Source organism: Amphiprion ocellaris, chromosome 1 (genome assembly GCF_022539595.1).
Source record: "Amphiprion ocellaris isolate individual 3 ecotype Okinawa chromosome 1, ASM2253959v1, whole genome shotgun sequence".
Taxonomy (NCBI): Eukaryota; Metazoa; Chordata; class Actinopteri; family Pomacentridae; genus Amphiprion; species Amphiprion ocellaris.
This window is the reverse complement of record NC_072766.1, coordinates 15,603,385-15,629,054: the sequence shown is the minus strand read 5'-3', so window position 1 is coordinate 15,629,054 and position 25,670 is coordinate 15,603,385. Positions and strand designations below refer to the sequence as shown.

General features: G+C 38.9%; 1 protein-coding gene across 1 annotated transcript in view; it reads left to right on the top strand.

The window, feature by feature from the left end:
* LOC111576189 (CUB and sushi domain-containing protein 1-like) overlaps positions 1-25,670 on the top strand; it is a 427,486-nt gene that overhangs the window by 257,818 nt on the left and 143,998 nt on the right. Inside the window, exons 11-15 of the mRNA XM_023281752.3 lie at positions 7,205-7,308; positions 8,371-8,483; positions 14,299-14,481; positions 14,663-14,848; positions 20,963-21,103. Of these exons, the coding sequence (XP_023137520.2) occupies positions 7,205-7,308; positions 8,371-8,483; positions 14,299-14,481; positions 14,663-14,848; positions 20,963-21,103 (727 nt within the window). The remainder of the gene's footprint in view (positions 1-7,204; positions 7,309-8,370; positions 8,484-14,298; positions 14,482-14,662; positions 14,849-20,962; positions 21,104-25,670) is intronic.

The window sequence follows — 25,670 nt, the reverse complement described above, 5'->3', positions numbered from 1 at the left end:
CACCAATGGCATGCTTCTTTCAGGGACTTTTCTGCTTTATTACAAAACACCTAATAATGTGGTTTCCACCGAGCTTGTACACAGCTGTTCCTCAAACATAGCATGCAGTTTATTTTCTTAAACTGTCCAGCCGACAGGTCAACAGCACTCAAAGGTGTTGTAACACCTCGGCAAGGGAGTTATTTTACCAGACAGCAGCTGTTTTCTTTCTTACCACTTAAAGTAAAGGTCACCTCGGGGCAGCACTGCAACACATAAACATGCACCACATCTGGATACTTTCAGGGCACAGCCAACAGGCCGGCATCCTCTCCAGTCTATTTTTAAATGGATGGGTATTCGCTCATGGAAAACCGCTTGTCACAGAATACGGCAACACTGAAGCACAATAAGTAAACTGAAAAAGCATTTTCATATAAACCTCAGATGCAGTAATTGCTACAAGTGCTGCTCCCTAAATTGTGTAATAGAACCCTTGTATTATAGTACAGATATAATGACCTTGTTACACACATCACTTGTGAGGAAATTAGTCTCTGATGGCCAAATCTCAGGGAATTAAGTCGTTATTCCTTTTATCTTTATCTCTGCCACCACGTTTTCCTGCTTCCATAGAGCTGCAGGGATGTGCTCACATCTTAATTGGCTGCACTGGTAACTAGTCATGGGTGTCAATCACTATGGATGGATTTTTACAGCAGACACCACATGTTGGGTTTTAATTTAGTAACCTCTTTTGTTTTTTTCTATCCACTTTTGTCTGAAGCAGGAGATGTTCACCAGTTTTTTTCCACTTCGTACTAACAGATTTACTTGCAAGGAGGCACAGGCTCAGAGTAAGAAGAATCCAGGTTCTGTTAATGGCCCCAGCCTCTTGTCTATTGTTATGTCTCTGCATCTCAGGGTCTGAGTTTCCCCTCGGTGATCCTATTTCCTCTCGTAGTCCACAGACATGCAGGTCAGGTAGACTGTTAATGAGTGATTGTATATCTATGTTAGCCCTGTAATTGCCTGGCCATCTGTCTAAGGTTCTGCTCTGCCCTCTTGTTAGTGCATGCTGGGGCAGACTCTGGCTCTCAAGATGCTGAAAAACAATAAACATGTGAAGAAAAGAAAGAAATGAATGTTAAAGGCCTTTACACAGATAGAACAGCAAATTCCCGCCTTGATTTATTTTGATGAGAGCACGGCAACAGATCATGGGAACCACCCACATAACAATTAGCAGAACAGAATAACTTCTGAAATATTTCATTACTAATGAGTTGACCCTCGAGCTAAACTACAAGCTAATACCTTTTCCTGGTGGATTGCTACATGGGGCTGTGACCTCTATGCACACTCAGAGTTAGAGGTCTTCACTGCTGATCTAAATGAATTGATAGGATGAGACTCTACAAGCACTGGCTTGGTATGCATCCTGCTGCTGTTTGTCCCTCATTGCCAAGCTGCACAGTGTGTATCCATTGTAAAGTTCACTGTAGCCGCAAGATGCAGTGCACCGTAAAGATGATTTATAGAGCTCCCTTAAGCTGCGATGAGCAGCAAAGTTGCTTCTGATGAAACTTTCAATGAAATGCTCCTAAAAAAATAGGTGTACAGTTAAATGAATACCTTTTGTTGGCTAAAAATAATGTGATTTTTTTTGTTTGCAAGTTTTGTTAATGATTACTTCTTTCAAAACAACTTTCCATGGCATGAAGTTTTGTCCTCAAACTTATACTCGACTTGTTTATTTATCTCAAAATCTACCAATAATTTACTGGATGAGGGTCCCAAACTGCCAATGTGACAGCTCACCAATGACTCAACTTAGCTGCACAATCTGAGCGAGGGAATTCTTGTACATTTGGCTTCCAGGACAGCTGTTCCCTCTCTGTGCTACTTCTGGCAAGAGGTCACCCAAGTACATGGTTTAAACTTTCTTGACAGTTTATTTTTGACTCAGGGTAGTAGAAATGCATTAAAGTTTCAGAGAAGAACCATATTATAAAATATGAAAAATACACCTCTCTTAAGCCTAACTCCCACTGGGCCTGCAGCAGAATAGAGTTTGTCAACCCTATTAAGACTCTGTATATTACAAAATTACAAAAAAACTGCCATTAGGCATGGACATTTATGGCAGTATCAGAGTGAACTGGAAGTGACAAAATGAATGAACTATGTCAGGAATAATAAAGTCAAAATATATTAATATTTATTATGCCTTTGCTATAAGTCACAGTACTAAGTGCTTAAGCGTAATTTGCAGGTGCCAACTAATGAAAAAGATGCAATTTAGCATCAAAACTTTCCATTTTGATCTATCATATTTACACATTGGTACCTGTAATGTATAAACTGTATTCCTTATTAAGTGAATCAGTTTTGTCAGTATGTCATTATGTTGTTAAATGCTGTCCAAGCAAGACACTTTGTCACGTCTTGTAAAATTACACTGGGTGAATACCTTAATATTATTCGATAATTCTTTCTTTTGCAGTAATTGGTACTTTTAAAGTGGGTCAGTTAAGAGGTTGATTAAATCTAGAGTAAAAACTATTTCTGCTCTGTTAAAAAAACACACTGATGTCGGGAAAACAGCCTTGTTGTTGTTGTCGGGTGTGATAGCTATAAGGAGGTTTGTGTTACTGCCACCAAGATTGGAACCTGTACTAATGTGTACTGCCCGTTGCAGAGGTCACCTCAGCCTATTTGGTAGTTGAAATGGCTGACTGAACGTAATTCATTAGACATGTGGCATGTTGACATTTTAACAGGGTCCAGATAAAGTCTTATTTTTAGGGGAACCTGGAGCTGCACAGCAGCAGAATAAGTATGGCAGAGAGGCTGAACTCTGACTGGATGATTTAAGTGTGAATAACCATACTGAGAAACATGTGACCTGTTGAAGTGCCTTTAAGCAGGATGATGAACGTCTGCTTGTCTGTTGCTCAGGCTGTGGGAAAGTATTAAATTAATTACTCTTCATTCAAACTTTGATTCATTTCACTGCAAACAGACAGACAAATAGATTTACTGTATGTATGAAGTTAGAATGACACACAGATGATATATTTACTGATTTCTTTATTTTTATATGATAACTTTCTCTCAGTGTTTCTGCTCAGCATGACTCAGCACTGCTGCAGCTTCAGCTCAATGGAATTCGAACTAGTCCACCCAATTAAGGCCGTGTGTTCTAGTCTGACGTAAGGTCACAACAGCGAGGGCAAGATCAAAAGACACAATATAGTTTTTCACTTTTAAGTATTTTTTTTCTTTTTTCTGGGGCATCTGACGGTAGGCAGGGAGCCTGTTATTACTCTGCTGCAGATAAACAGGATTTCTATAGTGTACAGGGCTGATAATGCTTCTAAGGTTTTGTTGACTAACATAACCAGTGCAAGTATGTCTTCAACTGTCTGACTTGAGCACCAAACACACACATCCCCTGTGAATGTAGAACCAAAAGAAAAGAAAGATGGTTATCAGATCCTCCTGGGCAGTGATCGTGCCCTTAGGAGACCTTAAAATTCACAGCACCACAACTTTATTGACTCAAGGTATTTCACTGTAGGTTTGGATTGCTCTGTGCTCTTAACAATGTTTAAATGGCCTATTGAGCTGCTCTTAGCTGCTCTGCTGGTTGCTAATGACCTCAAAGTGAGAACACTTCATTTATCCCTTTGAAGAGTATCCAATCTTAGGTTTTTTTTTCGTTTTCTAATCTTGGACCCACACAGTTCACATTTTGATATGGATGCCTCTTTTCTTGAATTGTTAAGGACTGCAGAAACCAGAACTTTATAATGTGATGAAATCATGAGAGACTTCATAAGTGTAGTAATCAAACTGAAGACTTATTTGTCAGCTCTGTGTGTTTCAGGTGACGAGTTCTAAAGGGCTAGATAACATTTGTTGTCCTTGCTTCTTTTAGACAAGGTTTCTTTTCTTCTCTCTTTCATTCCCTCTTTGTTTCTTTCTTTGGTTTAGAAAATAAAGAAGCTGATCTAATGTAGTTTGGAGTTGCAGGCTGCTCTTAATGTCTCTCTAAATGGGCCCATTTGGATCTATTGAACAGCACTGAGCTTCTTGCTAATGACCTTACTGTGATAACGCTTCAGTTCCTTCTTTTAAGTCTGCCGCTGCTATGCAGTCTGCCTTGACTGTCTAGACACACACACACGTACACACAACCATAAATAAAGACAGAAACATGTAGGCACACAACCAAATTGCTGCACTCACACATTCAGCGAGACAGCCGTTGCTAAACATTATTCTGCTTCAGCTGTTAAGATACATATACTTGAGAAAACCACCTATATATAAACACACAAACACACACAAATAAACACAGTTGGATGTGCAGAAAGCCATAGTCTAATTCTGTTCTGCTTCATTCTCTGTCTTTATGACCTCGAGCTGCAGGTGCTGTGTATTCTTAACAACAACCTTAATTTCTTTGACAGAAACACACCTACACCCTTTTCTTTTCTAGGTTTGATGATTTCATGTTACTAGAACACAAGTCACAAGTAGTTCACTTTATCTGCCACTAAAAAATGTCAAAATGCTTCAAAATGTTTCAAATTTACTGTTAACATATATTTGTGATTATTTAGGAAGTGTGGGGTGCTGGAGAGACCTAAAAAATGTTACTTTAGCCTCCAAATCTCTCTAGTTATCATATAGGAGCTAAATAACTTGCATACCTTTCCCCCTTTGATAGCTCTCTCAAGCCAAGGTGCAACGCAAGAAATGCATCTGCTGTTGTAGAAAAAATCTGAATATTCTGAAGTGGAAAGAATATCTTTCCACATGAGAATATTCAGTGAATGTAATTTCCATACTGTGACAACTGATGGTGAGTGTTTGTTTTGACACAGTACCCGCTGATGATATTGTGTCTTTAAAAGTTGGTCAAGAAATATTTGAAGATTAAGAGTTATTATGATGTATCTTTAAAAAACTTCAGAAATTCATATGGACAGAAAAGAAAAACAACTAAAGCATAATGGTTTATTAATACTCCCTGTCATTTGTTGTTAGCCAGGAGTTAATAACTCACAGTGTTGTTTTGCATCTTTCTCCCATTATTTCTAACCATTTTGGGAAGACTAAACATTGCCAGAAGCTGCAACCCTCACTATATACTGAGATAGCAAAATACTTTCTACAAATATCAGCCCCATATTTATTGGTCTGCATCCTAAATGTAAGTCTTTGTGTCGAAAAAAACAAAACAAAAACACATGCTTTTCTCTTTTAAATATTGTCCTCTTTTCACAACAATGAACACTGTTTATAGATACTTCTTGTCTATGCACGATTGCTCTGAAACATATATGAATGCAGATTTATACAGTTAAACATGGCTTCATTGCCATTCCTGTCATGATGGCAGTTAATCCCTTAGACGGTCCCCTATCCTTAAACATTATCTGAACATTTGCTAGCCATTTTTATTTTGACAAAGCGCAGCCAAAGGCTTAGCAGTGCATGGCCGATTCTGGCGTGTTGAAATGGTTTTTACACTCCTTATCACCTCCGGTAAGGTTTTTCTTCACTGTAGTGTGATTTGCCATGTGATGGATTCTCATCCACAATATCATATGTTCATGGTTCATTTTAGTCCTCTAATACACCACAGGCTCTCTGATTTGAGGCTGGCTCTTTTTTTTTTCTTAGAGGATTTTCTGAACACAGCAGAAATGTGCCATCATCCATGCTGTCAGGGATATGATCTATAGCTAATAAATAATGGACAAGCAGCAAATAATAGAGGGCCAGTATTACGGCATTTTAGAGCACATAGCAGACTGATGATCCAGTGCTGTATGCATGCCACTAAAGTATGGAAGGTGCCTGCAAGTAAGGCATTTACCAGTCAATTTCTCAGTGTTTAGCAGCAGAAGATTGTGTTTTCTACGTGCAGAATGTGCAGCTCCCAGAAGTGACTTGTGTAACTATGAATGGAAATAAGGATGGATAAATAAATGCAAGGGTGCTTAGGGTTAATATGTTTGTTCTTTCTTTTCTCCCATTCATTAAAGATGGATTATTTTGGAATACCAATATGTCACCATCAAATTAATTGTTAGACCTTTGGCATGACAGCCTTAATTAAATGATAGATGATGGTTGGGGTGCCATGGTAGCTCACCTGGTAGAGTGTGTGTACCATACAATGAGGGTTTTCTGCAGAAGCCCGAGTTTGATTCCAGACTAGGCCTTTTTTCTGCATGTCTTCATCTCTCTCCTCTGCCTTCCCATTTCTCTTCTGCTGTCCCTATCCAATAAAGGCAAATCTGTCTCTCGTATTGGTAATATTAGTCCTCCCACTTTTCAGAGCAGAATATTTCCTCCCACATTTGCTGCCCCTTGCTACATAAAAGGATATGACTCTCACCCAGTTCATCACCCCTTTTGGTATTTCAACTATTTTTATTACACTGAATAAACAGGATAGCATGATTTCCCATTTGATGTATGATTCATTTCATATTGTGGCATATCGCTGATCTTTCCCACAATCCCTAGGTCCCATCTGTTTCATCAGTTTCCAACATTTCCAACATTTTCTATTGTATATTCTAACACCGAATGGGGATATACATTTAACAACCAATTGCTGATGTAGAGCGATGGTACCACTGCCGTTGTAAGCACAGCACCGTTATTCCATCAAGGTAAATCCTTCACTGTGCAGAAACACAAAACTCTACAACTTCAGACTGGTTTCCACTGGGATAATAAAAACTGGCTTCCTATTTTCTGCTCTAAAGTGATTTTCCTCTGTGTCATGAGTCATGAGTTCATGCGGTCATGAGGCTGGTGGAGGCTGCCAGTCTTTTCAGAAATGATCTTTTTTGTTTCGAAAACGCTACTCTGTAATGGATGTTATTAATTCACTGTTATTAACATGCAATCCCTAACATCATATAGCAATTTGATTGCTTGAGAGGCAGTTGTTTGTGAAACAGAACTCCCATTCCAATACTAGACTTTCAAATTTCCCCAGTGATATAATCATTAGTTTCTATTGCCTGAAATTGTAAGGGTGGAAAAGCACGAGATCAACTCTGCAGGAACTGATAATAAATCTCTTAGTGACTCTCTGTCTTTCATTTTGCTCTTGTCCCTATTCTCAATTTTCCATATGCTGCTGTTTTTAACTGTTTCTATGTCTGCTTTTTGTTTTCTTGTGGTTTCCTAGGTAATCAAGCTGTCATTTGAAGAGTTTGATCTGGAAAGAGGATATGACACACTAACTGTGGGAGATGGTGGGAAGATAGGAGATACTCGGAGGGTCCTCTATGTGTAAGCACCACTTAATATGTTCTTGTCTAAGGTTTTGTAATATTGACATGCTATGAAATACAAAAAGTCAATAACAAGGACAATTGAAAACACATGGGCACTGTTTTGCAAGTACATACATATTGTTTAAATTGAATTGCATCAATATCTTTTGTGTTTTTATGAAATATTCTGAATAAGTGTTGTACACACTAAATCAGAAATGTGTACAAATTACATTGGTGTAAAAAAAATGAAATAATCATGACACTCAAGTATTAATACAAGAAAAGCACTCAGATAACACAGTACTCCACCAAGGCTGTTCAAGCCTCCATATGGCATTGTCAAAAATGCAGCTTTTTTTTTTTTTTTTTTTTTTTTTTAAGAAAAACAGCATTTGTTTATTAGCCATTGATGATCAGAAATCAGAACACAATAGAATGTGGCCATTTAATCTAGACGTACCCACAAACAAAATGACCTCGTGCTGAGCACAGGCGTGTATTTTGCACGTGTACATTATGTACGTATACCGAATCGCGTGGCCTAAATATGTAGCGGGCAGTGGGAATTGATGGGACTTGGAAACATCTTCACAACTTAATCAATTGTTCCTTGTATCATTCATGGATAAGTCCCGATAAATCCACAGTGGTCAATTTGTAGTAGGATCGCAATCATGTGATCGTCAGCAGGCAGCTGACATAGCGTCCACTTGTAGTTATATTACAGTGACGCCTTGCAATGATATGGAAATCCTTAACAAATCCGTGGATCCAGACTATAAGCCACATCACTGTCAAAATCTAATCACTTGGTCCTTGTGTCATTTCTGACCTTCCATGAAAATCTCATCCAAATCAATTAGTCTGTTTTTGAGTAATGTTGTTAACAAACACACAGACAGATAAACGTATGCCGATTATCACATAACTCTGTCAAGTCTCCGCCTCCTTGGCAGAGCAATAATGTTATTTTAGACCTCACATCGCATCATATTCATGCAAATTAATTGTCTTTGAAGCTAGAAGTGTAAAGTGATACAGAAATGTATATTTTTTTGTATGGATGTGCATTTAGACTGACTGGTTCCAGTGTCCCTGACCTCATCGTTAGCTTGTCCAATCAGATGTGGCTACACCTGCAATCAGATGATACGATTGGCTCAGCGGGGTTCAAGGCAGTATATGAAGGTATGGCCTCATTCACAACAATTACAACACTATAGATTTTTTTCAGCAACACTTTCTCGTCCCTGAAACACACATACACATATACCCACATAATGGAACATGGCAAGAAGGTAATACATTTATTATGAGTTAATCAGTTGATTGTTTGGCTTGATTATTTTTGCCAATGGTGACACCAAGAGAGAGGTAAAGATGGTAACATTTATACATCCTCTAAATGTATATTATTTATAACAAGTAATTTATTATATTCATATATTTAGCTACATACTGCATCTAACCATATCAATGCAACTCTTTAAATAAAACTGAGCGAAATGAAACTGAAGTAATCTGAATTCACTTGAGACATAGAATGAGACAGGTAGAGAGAGAGAAAGATAATTTGATAAATGTGGTGACAGACTAAGAGGGACAACAAAAAATTGACATGATGGGACAAAGAGAGACAAAATGACAGATAAAGTGAGAAGGAATAAATGGTCTCTGTTAGGGGCTTTTGACCGGAGTGGAGCCCGTTCGGAGTCGGAGCCGGTGCCCGACTTGGCACCGTTTTTTTGTCTTTCCACCACCGGAGCTGCGGCTCCGGGCTCCAAACATTGGGGCTGTTTTGGGCACCAACTCGTTGCTGGGCCAGAGTTGGCCAGAGTTGAGAGCCGAGCACGTCACGGGCAGGGGGCGGGGTGACATCTAAAAACATCTAAAAAGATAAACATAGATATGATCATCAACTTATTGTGTGTGTTTAACCGCTAAGTAATCAGTGCAAGCGTAGTCGAAGCTACGTAGCTAAGCTAACGCTAACAGGTTTACTGTTAAGTATCCAAATGTCTTTGATAATTACCTTTCTTCTCAAACGTGATCGCCGGGCATTGGAATGGCGACACCGATGGGTAACCCCTAACAGAAGGTTTTGCTGTTCAACGATGGCGAGACACACTAGCAAAGCCATGAACACCACTCCAATGAAGTCCTCCATTGTTGTTGTGTGGGTTTCCGTACGGCGCGAACGCTGTTGAACGGCTACGTACGCAGTGACGTACACACGTTTTGTGGTGGCGCAATGACGCAGCTCCAACTTTGCTCCTTCCGAATGGAAACACAAACCGGTTCTGGGGCGGCACGAGATTTGAACCAAAAAAGCACTGGCTCTCAACTTTGAACCAACCTAGCACCTGGTGCTCTTTGGTCGAAAGCCCCTAAGAGAGACAGAGGGAGTGAAGGAGGCAGAGAGAGAGAGAGTGAGTGAGTGAGTGAGTGAGTGAGTGAGTGAGTGAGTGAGTGAGTGAGTGGGATGAAGGTTGCGCTCTTGGTTCTGCTTAGCTATGTTTGATTCAGTGATATTGCTGACAACGTTGTCCAGGGTCAGTTACTGTTCAAGGGAATGAGAACGATGTAGCTACAGAATCTGCGTGTGCATGTCTGACTGTGATGTGGGACCTTTAACATCATGTTACAGGGTTTCTTCGGCTTAACATGAGGCTAAGGTGGCATTGATCTCAATTTAACGGTTGGCTTTGTGTCTAACATTTGTCCTAACAGCGGGGCCGTTTTCCTGTTTGCAGCTTGGCTCAGGTGGTCAACAGATCTAACATGGCCCAACTGATTTTTATAAATTTCAAGGCAATGATACAAAATGACACCCGGATAGAAAAAGAAACAAACAAAGAGTACTTCATGACCTCGACAAGATGTTTTTCCCCCATGATAACCAAACAACTGCCTGTGGTATGTTTTGTGAGTGTGTCCTTGCGTGAATATATGTGATGCTGTCAAATGGTATAATGTCACCACGTTCCACAGTTTGATCAGTGTTATCCCGTCAAGTGCTTGTAGTTTTCCAGCCCTGAAGGAAAATCCAAAGTGTGCGCCTAACAGTGTGCCTGATTTGTTTTCCATTATGTTGTACTTGTTCGTTGCTGCAACTTTATGTGTTTGTGCCATTCTGTGTGTGCATAACCCTAACCCTGAGAAAGAAAAACAGAGAGTTAGCATCATAAACACACAAAGAGCATTATGTTAATTAAAGCTTTCACTAAAATACTGCTGCCAAGTTTTCGGGCTGATGCCAGTTTGCTATCAAAAGACTAAAAGCAAAAATAATTTATTTATTTATTTAACTCACCAAAGGAGAGAAATGTGCATTAAAATGTCTTAAAGATTATACTATAGTTTCACTAGGATCCATGTGAACATTATGAAACTTTTTGGCATGCCATCCTTTTTATATTACAACTGCAGATGTAAATCCTTTATTCTGACTTGACTTTGTCACTTGAAAAATCAACCTGCAAAAGTAAAGGACACATTAATACTTTTAAAAGAATGGTTTGGTAGTTGTTTACAGTACATTGATTGCCGTCTGACAAGTGATGCACAAGTTTTACAAAGCAAAACCAAAATAGTTTTATTACCAATTCATCATGTAATGATGGCGGGATTTCATCAGAAAACCTAAAGACTATAAATTGTTCACTGTGATGGATTACATTAAGCAGTTTTCTCTGCAAGTTGATTTCCATAATGCACTGGCATGAAATGTGTTTAGAATACACTGAAATACATCTAAACCTAAAACTGTTTTTTTTTTTGCTTGAATTTGAATACATTTATCTTCAATGTTTTTTTCTTTCTTTTGTTTTATTATTTATTCTCAGTTATGTAGATTACTCGTGTGATATGTGACTGCTGGAAAGGGGCAAAGAAAAATATGCACAAAGTGTTACATTGAGTTGCAAATCTATGTTCCGTACTTTAGTAAAACTCTTTAAACTATGGGGGGGGGGGGGGGGGGGGATAAATAACAGAGCAGAAAAAGGGGAAAGAACAAACTAAAAATATATCCCGAGTAAAGATTGAGAAAAGACAGAAAACAAAACCAAGCTAATGTGGGAAAAGGTCGAAAAGCCTCAAGCATTCTTTGGCTGATTCCAGTGCATGCAAAGAACAGGGAGGCTTCTAGAACTCTCTGTTGTTGCTGATCTCACTGAGAAATGGAGTCTCAGGATGTGTTTTATCTTCACATATCTCAACAACGTTGCATATGATCACTTTAGAATCCAAAAGTTTTTAAATTCGGGTGGCAAACCAGAAGTCACTCATTCCCGGACCTTTGCCGGGTGATTGGGTTGGGTCCTTGCATCCTTGCAGCTCAGCTATCCCATGCATGTCCACCTGGTGGCGCTGCAACTGAGAGTGTATATTGGCCTATGGATGTGATTATGGCTGGACTCTGATCACACGTGAAGTTTCAGTAGACTGGTGCATCTAGAGGCTAGTTACACAGCACTTCCTGTTTCATGGCGAGACATCCAAAATTGCTGCCAGGTGGAGCTATGACTGTGAATGTATATAGACCTATGGATATCATTAGGGTCAGACTCTGATCACTCATGTGTAAAGTCTGAGGCAAATTGGTGCATGTACAGGCTAGTTAGACAGCACTTCCTGTTTCATGGCAAGATATCCAAAATGGCCACATTTCACTGGTCGCCATTTCCACTCCCTCAGACTTATGTGTCATATATTGACAACTTTTCATCACTCATGCCTGGTGTACATCCTGGCCAAATTTGAGCTCTCTCAGGGTTAGCCTATTTGAGTTTATAGCTTTTGAAAATGTCCAAGAATGACACAAAATTGTCCAAAATATGAATCATATTTCAAAATGGCAGCATTCCATGGGTCGCCATTTCCACACCCTCAGACTTCTGCGGAGCATTTTGATGATTTTTGATCACACGTCTGGTGTACATCCTGGACAAATTTCAGCTCTCTCAGGATTAGCCTGTTTGAGTTTATAGCTTTTGAAAAATGTCCAAAAATGACACAAAATTATCCAAAATATTAATCATAATTCAAAATGGTCAGCATCCTGTTGGGTTTTAGCTATTGGTGCAAGAGGCTTTATTGTGCGTCCTGACGAGGTACATATGCATACTGAATTTCGTAGCTCTAGGTGAAATGCAGCCCAGGGGCTGAATTTTCACAAAAGAATGACTGAGAGAGGCAGTTGCCACCATAACAACAGACTTACCAGGGGCTCAAGATTGCTGATATCCATCCTGACACTCGTCAACTGTGTGGCAGCTTGCTATGGGCCACACACACACACACACACACACACGCACACACACACACACGCACACGCACACACGCCTGATGCTTCTTTAAGTATTCTATTCTTGTGGGTGTACTTACATCCCAACAGATAGTAAAAGTGTAGAACACACAGTCACACACACATACATAGCTCACCTTGAGATGTGTTTGCCCAAAGCGAATCCAGGGGCATGGTGGAGCATGTGTTACAAGATGACAGTCGTCTGGTAGAATGTCAAATTTTAAAATAGGGGAGCGAGGGAGATGCAGTGGATAAAAACACACTCCCATTAGTAGCAGAAGGGATTAAAAACGAGTCACAAATGAATAGAATGGGATTGCTAGCCAGGTCGGCAGCACTGCTAATGTGACTCTCATGCCAACGAAGCGCAGTGTATTGAATCAGACTTAGAGAGCGAGACTGATAAGGAGGAGTGGAAAAGAAGGACAGGGAAAATCTGAAAGTCAGAGATTAAGAGAGGAAGATAAACAAGACAAGAAATACTGTACTGTATGTGTCCGTAAAATGTGTGCCCAGGAAGCACAGGAAGCCACATGTTCTACAATATCACAAACGGCAGTATCACTCGCTTTGATTTCCACCTCCTGCTGATTAGTTAACAAGGGTATGCATGGATCAGTGTGTGTGTTTGCGTCTACCTGTGTGCCTCCACTTATTGTTTTGCCTCTCACAATTAAAGCTGAATTGCACTACAATTACCTTGATGGCAATTAGCTGTGAGGAGGGAAAGAATAAAATGAATTTCTCACAGGTTGTATATCATTTCTTAACACAGCAGTGTGATACAAGGGACACCAGACATGTTCACTTTTTCTTCTGCTTCAGACAGCAATACTATCTGACTGAAGTCTTTGCATTCAGACTGCTTGTGAAGTGTCTGTTTGAATTTTCCAGACTCATTCAAAAACACATCAATTCGAAGAAACATCCACAGTATCCTTAACACTAACCATAACTGTCTACTTTCTGTGCTTTTGAGAAAGCCTGTTTTGTCAGTTATACAAGTTGCATTTAGTTCATGTTGGAAACCTTTTCATGGAAATACAGAAAAATGTAGCACAAATGTACAGCAAACACATTATTATCAGATGCCAGAAAATCAATAGGACAGATGCTTTTTCATGATTTTTCTTAGTGGTCCGAAGAAGATGGTCTTGAGAAAGTTCAAAATTAGGTCTGAAACACTCACTTGAAAAGGAGCAGCTGTATAATTGTGAATTCAATGTTCTGACTGTTACAAACCACATGACTCTTTATGTTATCAGAATTTGATCTATGCAGAACAATAACATTTGAAAGGTTCAGAATAACAGTATGATTGTTTGATTTTATCTCATTTATGTGTGTGAAGAGCCAACAAGAAGTCAGCTAGTTAGGCTCTATGAGCCCAAAATTGCAGAAGTGTGCAGAAAATCTGGGTACCACAGTGGAAGCTTGGAAAAACTTGAAGCATATGCACAACTAAGAAACTTTTATTTGACTGAATAAGAAGGTCATCTTGTAATCCAGTTTATTTAATGCATCCATTTGTTTCACCAACTGTCGATCCAAAAATCGGTGTATGCATGTTATTGCCATTTCACCCCACCTCAGAAACCACAGCAGACAATCTCTTATCTGAACATCACCATGTCACATACTGACATTAATTATCAGCGTGGAAACATGACTGTGTGTTTCTGTGGGTTACAGAGATCGATCGAGGAGGCTGTGGGGATCCTGGAGTGCCGGCATTCGGTCGTCGTAGCGGCGATCGCTTTCAACATGGTGACGTGTTGACCTTCTTTTGCCAGTCGGCCTTTGAACTTGTGGGAGAAAGAACCATCACATGCCAGCACAATAACCAGTGGTCTGGCAATAAGCCCAGTTGCGTCTGTAAGTATACATATTTGAAGTGTTTGTGAAAAGTTTTCCAGTTTACTGTTTCGATTTTAATGTTGTATTATCCCTCTGCTGTCTTTCTTGCTTCTATCTTCCTGTGCTTTTCGCCTTGAATTCTTACCCAGTATCCTATAAACTTATTGTCTTTCCTTCCTCCGTTTCTTCCTCTTTGTAGTCTCATGTTTCTTCAACTTCACGGCTCCATCAGGGACTGTTTTATCCCCAAACTACCCAGAGGAGTATGGTAACAACCTAAATTGCGTGTGGTTGATTATCTCTGAACCAGGAAGCCGCATTCATCTCCTCTTCTCAGACTTTGACCTGGAGCCACAATTTGACTGGCTGGTGGTCAAAGATGAAGGTAATTATCTTAATATTTCTCCATATTAACCCATATCCTGCCATTTTGTTTATCAATTATAAGAAATAAATTAAGACCTCAAGACATTAATATGCCTTGCTGCTAAAATATCAATTGATGTGTGTGCTACTGAAATGGTCAAATAATGTGGGGAGCCATTTTTTCTCAGATTGCTATTCCCCATCGTGATAAACGTTATTGATTTAAACTGAATCAACTAAAGCCCTGGTTTGACTGGCTTGTCATTAAAGACAAAGTTGTGTTTGGCTGTAAACCTGCTCTGTTTGGAAAATTGCAGGACAATTACTGTTGCAATGGGCAAACTGAAATCAGTTAGAAGTTATTGCTTTGAAGTCTTCGAGTTTGTTCTGATTGGTGACAAATCACTGCTGTCGCAAGAACACCACTCTCTATGTCTGCATCCAGAAATTAAGACAAAAAAAAACCATTTGAACTGACATGCTGTAAGGAAATTATTGATGATTTTGAATTATTTTTGATATTTATCTCTTTTTTCAAGGTTGTAGTCAGATTATGAAAGTTAAATGAAAACTGTTTGCTGATATGACCCATATTCCTTCAAAAATGAAGATAACTTTCAACTCAAGTGTTAAAAAATCTATTTTTAGTTAAAAATAAGTCAAGTGAAATCCACAAATACTTTTAATTGAAGTACTAAGTGAAAATTAGTCAAAGTGGTTGTCTTGGCCAGTTACCAGATCAAGTATATAAAGGATCAATATTCATTAATATGATTCCCATTACATTTTTGTATTTAGGGTCACTAAGTGTCTCTTGTTCATCAGTGATTATATACATTGACTGACATTTCTCTAGTTTTCTTTCCTCTTGTCACATACTAAAATGCGTGATATAAACTATATTGCTTTTCAGTTGTGCAGCCAATGTCATTACTCAGTCTGCTCATATGCCTTTATAAAAATAAAATCTGCACTCTCCAAGGGTTTTGTATGACCTTGATACTTTGTATTGTTCCTTTGTATTCCTAATGTCTAATAGAACATTGAATTTCGAATTGCAAAAAAGAAGTAAATGAAACTGCCACAGTAATCACACATAAATCTCCTGAGGTGTGCAACAGTAGCGCGAAATCCAGCCTTTAAAAAATTCAATAACTTCAGGGTGGGCTGTTGAACAGTATGTAAATGGTTAACATAATCAGAAAGCCATTGTTGTCATCTAATATAAGAGAACATAGTGACAGACTATTTTTTTTTTTTTTTTTTTAAAACAGGCTTTTCTGCAAATCTCTCCTCTTTGATACGGCAACGTAGGATCTTGTCACTCTTTCAGCTATTGTCATTATTCCATTTCTGGTCTCATGTCTATCAATGCAACAATGAATAAGTGAAAGGGCTTTGGGGTTGCTGGAGAACAAAGACGCTGGCACTTTACAGCTCAGTCACTCTGTAGCTTAATTGAGTCTAAGTGCATGGGATTCAAAACTCAACTCAAGAAGGAAATAAAAAGAAAACTTTTCATGAGAGCCTTGTGAAGATTCCCCATATCAGATGCAATGTGTTTTATCAGTCAGGTATTTTTGTAACTCCTTTCTGTCTCTTCCCAGGTTGTCAACTGACATTGCTTTTTGTTGCACTCCCCATTATGTTTAAAGAATGTGATGGATTTTTAAGCTCAGGAATGGTGCGAAAAATTTCACTACAGTAATCTTCAGACATTATGAACACCATCATTTTCAATTATTTGCTGTTGAACAAATGATTCTTGTGGATCTGTATCTGATCATGCCTGCAAAAATAGCTTAAAAACTATTAATACAGTGTATCTAAAGTTTCTTCCAGAATATCACATAATGACCAGGAAAACAATCATATCTTGTCTCCACAGAAGAAGTAGACGATGAGTAGCATGCAACAGCAACTATAAATATACACTGCCAGTCAAAAGTTTAGACACACCTTCTCATTCAAAGTTTTTTCTTTATTTTTACTACGTTCTATGATGCAGATACATCCTGAAGACGTCAAAACTATAAAACAAGATATATGGAATTATGTAGCAAACAAACAATTGTGAAATAACTCTAAATATGTTTATTGTTTTAGATTCCTCAAAGTAGCCACCCTTTGCTTTGATGACAGCTTTGCAAACCCTTGGCCTTCTCTTGATGAGTCTGCGTGAATCAGGCCTTCATGGTCAAATAGCTGCTAAGAAACCACTACTAGGAAAAAGCAACAGGCAGAAGAGATTTGTTTGGGCCAAGAAACGCAAGGAATGGGCATTAGACCGCTGGAAATCTGTGCTTTGGTCTCATGAGTCCAAATTTGAGATCTTTGGCGCCACCCACCGTGTCTTTGAGCGACGCAGAAAAGGTGAATGGATGGTCTCTACAAGCATGGTTCCTGCCGTGAAGCGTGGAGGAGGAGTGATGGTGTGGCGGTGCTTTGCTGGTGACACTGTTGGTGATTTATTAAAAAATGGAAGGGACACTGAACCAGCATGGCTGCCACGCATCCTGCATCCTTGTATGTCAATGGACCACCAAGTGAAGAATGCTTGACTTGCTGATCATATTTTCAAAACAAGACATTGTTATAGATGTCAGAGATTGAGTTTGATCACTGAAACCTCACAGTCACCTAATGTTTTGAGAGTGACAATCTCACAGTTAGTCAATGGACTTGGGGCCTCATTTATACAACTGTGTGTGGGATCCATATCAAAACACATTAATGATAAAATTATTTATAAAACTGCACATGCCCGCCCATACACAAATGTCCCTTTATAAATCACAGTTAGCTTTGAGATGTAGACACTTTGGTGAGCCTCATATTCCACCCACTACACTCTCAGATTTAACCATTAACAATCAATGCAAATCCCTCATGAAAATTGATGCACATATTGTTTCTGTGCAGAATGGAGCCATTGTTACAAATAAAACACATTTTGAGAGGCTGGTGGTTGCTGTAGCTGTTAACATAATAAAAAGGATAATTCCTGAAATTTGACAAAGTATACGCTTGCAAGTGTGCATTGGTGGAGTGTTGTTGGCCTGTAGAGGCTTGAGGACACACATTTTCTTTTTTAGGCGTTATATAGACTAGCTGCACGTACAGTATCTACAAAACAAAGGGTATTGAAATTCAGTATACAAATGATTCTCTCATTGTCATACTTGACGATGAATGCAGGTGGTAGACAGGTGTAGGGTGTGTCAGAGAATGCAGAGAGTGTGGCAGCTGAGTGCTGCTGGCTGTATCTGCAGCGTGCTCTATGAGCATAGTGCCGCTGGCGGCACAGTCATGTGTTCACTGAAGCGATTCTGTACAAATACTATCAGAACTATCTAACCTAATCTCAACTAATTAAAATCATAGCTGGAGAGATTTTCACAGTAGATGTTATTGGAAATCTACCAGTGCTCTGTTCTCTAATCCTAGAAATTTGATGTAATTTTGTGATTGTTTCATCACCTAATTTGACTGTGATGAAGGTAAACCACTGAGAACAAGTTTGAGCGTCTTACAGCCGAACTCTCTTTTCTGAGCCCTAAAAGTTTGAGAATGTGGTGATAAGCTGGTGCTTAAAATTTTAATAATAATTACAGTGATAATATGGATCACAGATTTAAATGGTGAAGCTTAAAAACTTTTTTTTTTTTTATTGAATAATGCATAACCCGTTGTCAATACAGTATATAATTACTCAATGACACAGATGAAAAGGATTATCATAATATCTGGCTTCAGTTCACTTCTCCATCATTTATGTCACATTTATTCGCATTTCACAGCACAAATATAAACATTGTCCCCTCCAGTTTACAGATCTCAGCTTTTCCATTGGCTGTGGCATATGCAACTTTGGAGCCCTGTTTCATATGTATGCAGTAGTTACAAATGAGGTCCCAAAACATATGACATCAAACCATTTGCCAGATGAGAAATGGCCCTTACTGAATGAACAGTGGAATGTTGAATTGCAGAGGCTATAATATATAATCACCTGCTTCGCTTACCCATTCAACACTGCAGGTGTTTTCTGATGAATCACAGTTCCTGCTGCAACTCCAATCTGGTAGACTCCTGGTGGGCCATAAACAGCAACAGTTGTGAAATGAAATGAAGTGGTGCATGCCAATAACTTATCAGCGTTGGTTGACATTCCTAATCATTAATCATACTAACACTAATTTCTAATCACATTCAATCAAGAAAATAAGGTAGTTTTTATAATCCCACAATGTCTGTCACTTACTCTTGATCATTATGCCACTGCTGCTGGTGATTAATCTGTTTATTTCTACCTGCTACAAACTGCTGTTACTGGCTATGGCCATTGATTTCCCATCAACCACCTCAGCTTCCCCCCTGTTCTAGTGTCTTATTATAATATTTGAGGATGGCATCTCTTTCTGTGTGCATTATGTATACCCCATATCTCAATGATATGGGCCTGCTGGGTTTTGTTCTATGTAGCCCAGGAGGATTTTATTGCATTCCCCTCTGAATCTGTTGCTGCTGGCTGGATCGCTGGGGAGCGCCCTCCAGAGCAGTGTATTCTGCCAAACAAAAGTGTATAACCATTTGTTGCAGTAAATGGTCCGATGCTGTGACACAAATATCTCAGACAGAACTGAGGTGATGCATGGTTACAGCTGTACAGGCCAGTGGGGGAGTTTCAGGGCCATTCAACTGGTATACAGTGGGTCCTTTAATGGCTATAGAGGGATGCCTTAATGTCGGAGCATACCTTAACATAGCAGCTAGGTTCAGCCATTCATTGCAATCATGTACCCCCCACGGGGATGATGGGTACTTGGAGCAAGATAATGCTCTCTCCCACGGTGACAGAATTGTCTTGGAATGCATGGTTGAAGAAACATTCAGGTGAAATATCATGAATGCCCCGGACACCACAATAACCTGGTATCAGTTATTTTGGGGGGTTCATTCAGATGCAATGTTTGTTGAGAGAAGTATCTACGCATCTACCTTTAGCAATCATGAGGCTCTAATGTCTGTCTGGTTTCCTGGAACGTCAGAATCCAGCAGGTCCCTTGCTTAGCCACTACCAAGAAGCTGTTCTTAGGACTGAAGGTGGTCTATAACAATACTGAACTGGCCTTTGTATTTTAGGTCACTGAGTGTATTATTTGACTGTTATTTTAGAAATAAAGTTATTTATCTCACCTTAATAAGGTGTTTCAATGAACATACCTCTTCTGCAAACTACTGTTGCAGTCCTATGAGTATTATGAGTGATTTGATTAAACAGAGTGCATTGCTGCTCCTATACAGTCCATCCCAGTACGCAGGACTGTGTACTTTTACTTGACATTTCGGATATTTATGGATACTGACATTAAACGCTCAATATTTACACAAGGTTAAAAAAAAAATGCTGTCTCCAAAATGCCATCTTACCATCATCTCAATTGTTGCAGAAAAAACATCTAAACCTGCAGGGAAGCAAGTACCCTGTCATTGGCCTAAGGGGGAAACACCACAAAAATGTAAGACACATAGTTTTCAACAACACTGGCAATTTAACTCAGTGCAGTTGTTGTTGTTGTTGTTGTTGTTGTTAGAACTCACAGCAATATAATGAAATAGAGTGGGCTCCACCAAGACCAGTTACAACACTTTATTTCAACATACAGTGTCAATAATTGGTCACGCTGAGAGGAAACATTTTTCACCACAAATGCATTTCATACTTGGGCTTCTAATGCTTGTTAACTTTTCATAGATACAAATTTAAGGTCAACACTTGTTATAAATTGATTCGCCATTTGTAGTATTGAAAGTATTCGGAAACTGAATGAAATAATTTGAATGACTTCTTTGCTCTGTGTTAAATTCTTTAATCTGCTGCCCACAGAAGTGCGCTATTTATTAAAGCGAAGAACCACATGTTTGGATTTGTTCAGAACTTTTAATACAACTCACTTTTTCCTCCCGTCATCTAATACATCCCTTGATGCCTCTTGTGCTGTTTTGATTTTTTTCCTTATGGGAGTCGACTTTCCAAGTGTGTCCTTGGACAAGTGTTATATGGGAAGAATTACATGAGCACCATTTAAATGTACCACTATAAGCATGTTTAAACTGTGTTTTATTTCAGGTCTGTCTGAACCAACAACATTTGGGACATTCTCAGGAAAAGATGTTCCATCACAGATCGCCTCGAATGGGCACATCATGAGACTGGAATTTCAGTCCGATCATTCCAATACTGGGAAAGGCTTCAATATCAGCTATACCAGTATGTACCACCTGCCTACTTGTCACCGTCTGTCTGTTTTAGTTTGATGTACTGATGTGTAAAAATTAAAATAGAACAAAATGTATGGTTTTGAACATGACCATTACAGTGAGACGTAATGTGAGTTTTAAGTTTTAAATTTATTTTGTCTTGAGTCCCAGAAGAATGTTCTGTTGATCACTTCACTTTGCCAAAGAGTTCTCCAAGTGTCAGTAGCATCTATAGCAGTTTTGACAGCATCTAGATAAGTTTCAGTTATTCTGCTAGTGTTAAATCATATGCAAACTAAACTAAAAATGCAACCTAAAAACTGTTATCTGTGATGCAGCATTAGTTTTAGTGCCAGTTTTGTTGTGTGGTATTGCATTTTTCTTTATCCTGCAGATATAAAGTCAAATGTTACCGTGACATTGCATTTGAGGTACTTTCAGGGCGACTGCAATGGAGTTTTGATGACAGAAAAATGTTGAGCACTCCAAAAAATGACAGCCTTAAACACCAGCAGACACACAATAGAAAGGAAAGGGCTTCTTTGTAGATGCAGCAGTTTGTAAGTGGTATATAATCAGAGAGTCACTTATCTATAATCCAATACAGTTGCACCGCTACAATTGAAGGGAAAGATGCTCTCACCTTAACTTGACCTTTGAAGCACTTGCAACCTTACTCTTCACACGTTATTACTATTGTTTTCTCCACCCAGCATGTAATCCACAATTTGAAGCAAGAAGTTAATGTCCCTTGCTTTAGCAGTGCCATGAGGCATTTTGACAAATAGAGGGAATCACTGTGTGAGACACAAGTATACAAAATAAAGCTGGGTGTAAGAAAACACATTATAATAACAAAGAAACAGCTTTTTTCTACCGATCATATCCATTAAAGGTTAAACACACATAAATGCAGAATTACAGTTATTGCGTTAGTAAAAAATATCTTTTCATCACACACTAATCAAAGCAGAAAAATGCTTAGCTGACTAATATAGTGCCCGTGCAAACTCCTAACATTACTTTAAGCTGTCCGGAGTTTGAACACTTCTGCTCCACTGATCATGTGTTTGAATGTCTTGCACAAGCTTTACCTAGTTAAGCTTGACCCATTGCCAGGCTTTGTACCCTGCCACTGCAGCTTTTATATTTACCTGCTCTAAGCTGAGCTAGTTGTGCATGACTGATTCTGATTTATTCACTGTGATTACCATGCGGTTTTGCAGTGTATCACACACTGCCTCCCCAATGACCTTGTCTCCAAGCTCTTCCTGTAGAGGTGACATCTGACAAATTTAAATACTTTTTTTTTTTGGGTCTTTTCATCGCTACAGCATATTTCATAAGAAGTCCTATCGTTAATCCTAACATAAACATTTTTTTTCACTCTAATCCTAACACAAATGAAAGGTTTGACGCGCAGTTCGTAATATAAATACGCCACCCACAGCCCAACATTTCTAAAGGAATGTATAAACACAGAAATCCTTTTCATGCTCCCCTTTTTCTGAATATATTATGCAATGTTTTTTATTTAAAAAAAAAAAAACATAAATACCTCTATTCTCAAAGAAAGAAAAATGTTTAACTACATTCCTATAGTTTTTGGTGGTGAAACTTTTTGAGAATGTAATTTGAATGTCTGATCATATAAATTCTTCACTGTGACTTAAGAAAGATCATGCATCTTTGTGCTGTTTCAGTAATTTGGTCTATTAACATTTTAATGCATATATGAATATCAATAGGTTTGCTGTGGGTATTTTTCTATCTATTTATGTGAAGGATGTTAGAAACTCAAATATGGGTGTTGACACACAAGGCTGTGCAGTTACATGCTAAAAGCAGTGCATTTGGAGCCAAAGACTGGTCACACAATGTAGTATATGTTATTAATTTCTGACTTGAAAATCAAGCTAAATCGATCATACACAGTACAGTGAAATGGTTCAGAGTAAATTTGTGGATTTACAAATTTAAACAATGTCCCCTTGGTTTTCAATTTGTTTCAATACCTGGAAACTGGTTCTACCGGAGGAAAAAAGTGAAATCAGTGCTGTATCACTGTCAGTGAATGTGACATCTCCACTGATATGGAAATATGGGAGTGGAATTATCTTTATGTGGATTCCACCCTGTCATGTTTAGCTTATATTATCCCCATTCCAGAGATTAACCTGATCCCACCCAGAGCACACACCCAGTGATTGGACATGTCTCAGGTTGATTAGATGGAGAGGAAATGAGAGTAGAGAGAGAAAGAGAAGGATAGAGGAAGAAATTAGAGCTGCGGATAAAATGGCAGGTACCCAAACACAAAGAATACGCACATATTCTACATAGATATACTGGTGGATGGACAGAGACACTGCAAAGGCTAAAGGCAAACGAAGAACCTTTCCGTACGCACATTCACACACCTGTAGTTTTGGAAAAGATTAGGAGATATTAAAAAAAAAAAAAAAGAGGAGAGATGTGTATGAGAAAATACACAAAATGAGAACACTCCAATTGTATGTTTAAATCCAGATGTAGAAGAAGTGAGACAAAAGCCAAGGTGAAAAGGAGAAAAAACAAATCTGAGTCTGGCTAGAGTACCTGAAAATGTGCTTTGAGCGTCTCAGAGATAGGAAGGCTGAGTGTTACGGCCAGCGCCTCCTACCCTGTGTGTGTGTGTTTTAACAATGTTGTGGCTATGCAAAAAAGGCTGTGTGATCCCCACTCCCTGGTTGGACCGTGACCGCAGGGGCGTGGCTGCGACCAGGAGGCCAGTGATTGGTGCGGCGCTCCACAGGCTGACCAACCGAAAACTGCCAACTCCTTTAAAAGTGTTGGCAGTTCAACTGAACGGGGCAGCTGACTTCCAGCGTGTCATTCTGTGTTCCTGTGTGGTGGAGGCAAGATTGTCTGTGTGAAAGGAATTGGGCCAGGGTTAGAATTAAATACTGATACAGCCTCATTTGATTACAGGTAGTTCCTTTTGCCTAGGTTTCACCAGGATTAGGGGTGCTGACTCCTGTGTAAGTTTTGTTTTGTCAGTTTCCATTTAGTGAGCCTTTTGTTCCGTTTTGTTTTCCACCGCGATTGTAGTGTTAAGTTCTCCTTATGAGAACTCTTCTTGTGTTTTGATGTTTTCTTTGATTTGAGCAGCACCCACCAGCCCTCTTCCTTAGTTTTTGCCTCATTTGTAGAGTAACTTGCACATTTCTGTTCAACCTTTTCTGTAATAAATAATTTGATTTTTACCACCAACAACTGTTTATGTTGCCCCCCCCCCCCCCCCCCCCCCCCCCCAGCCGGGGTTGTAACACTGAGACAAGATTGTGTATGAGTGGAAAAGCAAAACAACAAACAGGAAGACTGAGTCAGAGAGAAAGATGGAGATTGACATGATGGATTAGACAGAAGGTAAAATAAGAGGAAAGTAGAGTAATAGGGTTGAAACCAAGAGAAAAGGAAATAATGAGATCACTAACTTGGACATCAATATTTTGAAAATTTTGTGTCAAAGAGATCTAACTTAAAGTGACATCTTACAATAAGTAAATTGTACTGGTAAAGCATGACTTTTTAAGGGGGTGCCATGACATTTTCTCCCCTTGTGTACACTGTTCTTATATCTTAGTACGTTTTGGTGTAATTTGGCAGCAGTCATTACATGCTCACTGTCAGTGATAGACATGTGACATATAGGAGAGGACACATAATGCTCATATGACTGCCCTCGTTAAATTTCCTCTCTGTGCTAAAGAAAAAAGTCCTAAGAGGGGGCAAATGTCATTTGTGAACAATAAATCATGGGAAAAGTCAGGTTTTGCTATGAATTTAACAACGACATAGAGATAATGCTTTTGTTCCATTTCTTTAATTAATAACAACCTTTGAAAACAACTAAATTTGAATCTTGCATTAATTACCACAGCTTTCATTACACTAAAGTTTTTTTTTAGACAGGTTCAATGAGTGAATAGTCTGATGTGATCATTATTTTTAGGCACATTTTCCAACTCTAAACCATATAACCTTCCATGCCTATTTGTTTAATCAATTTCCAGTGATGTATTTGTGTAGTGAGCGATGGTGTGCATTATAGTAATTCAGCCCTCATATTAAGATGTGCAGAAGTATGAATACAGCTTTATCACTAAAGGTAAACATTGCTAAAGAAATAATTCAGCTGACACTGTCAAAACGATTGTAAAACACCTTTGACATGCATGCAACACGCTTAGAAGAGCTTAAGTATTCAGATGCAACCATCGGACAATCAAATGTTTTGTTGTGAGTAGTCAGCAGAAGTGTGAAACATACACAGAGGACAAAAGGGCAAATTGAAAATGTCATATTAAGTTTTGTAAACCATTATTCTCCAGTATCAGCATATCCCCATAACTACAAACTAACTGGAGTGTGCAGAAGTGCAAGTTGATCAGTGGTCAGAAACATGACCAAATTGAAGAAGGCTGAAGCATAACCAGCACTGAGTCAGATCCACAAGGTGAAGCATCAAAAGTGAGCCAAAAAATGCCTAAGGACAGATTTTTCAAAGGTTTTGTTTAGTAGATGAAATCATAGAG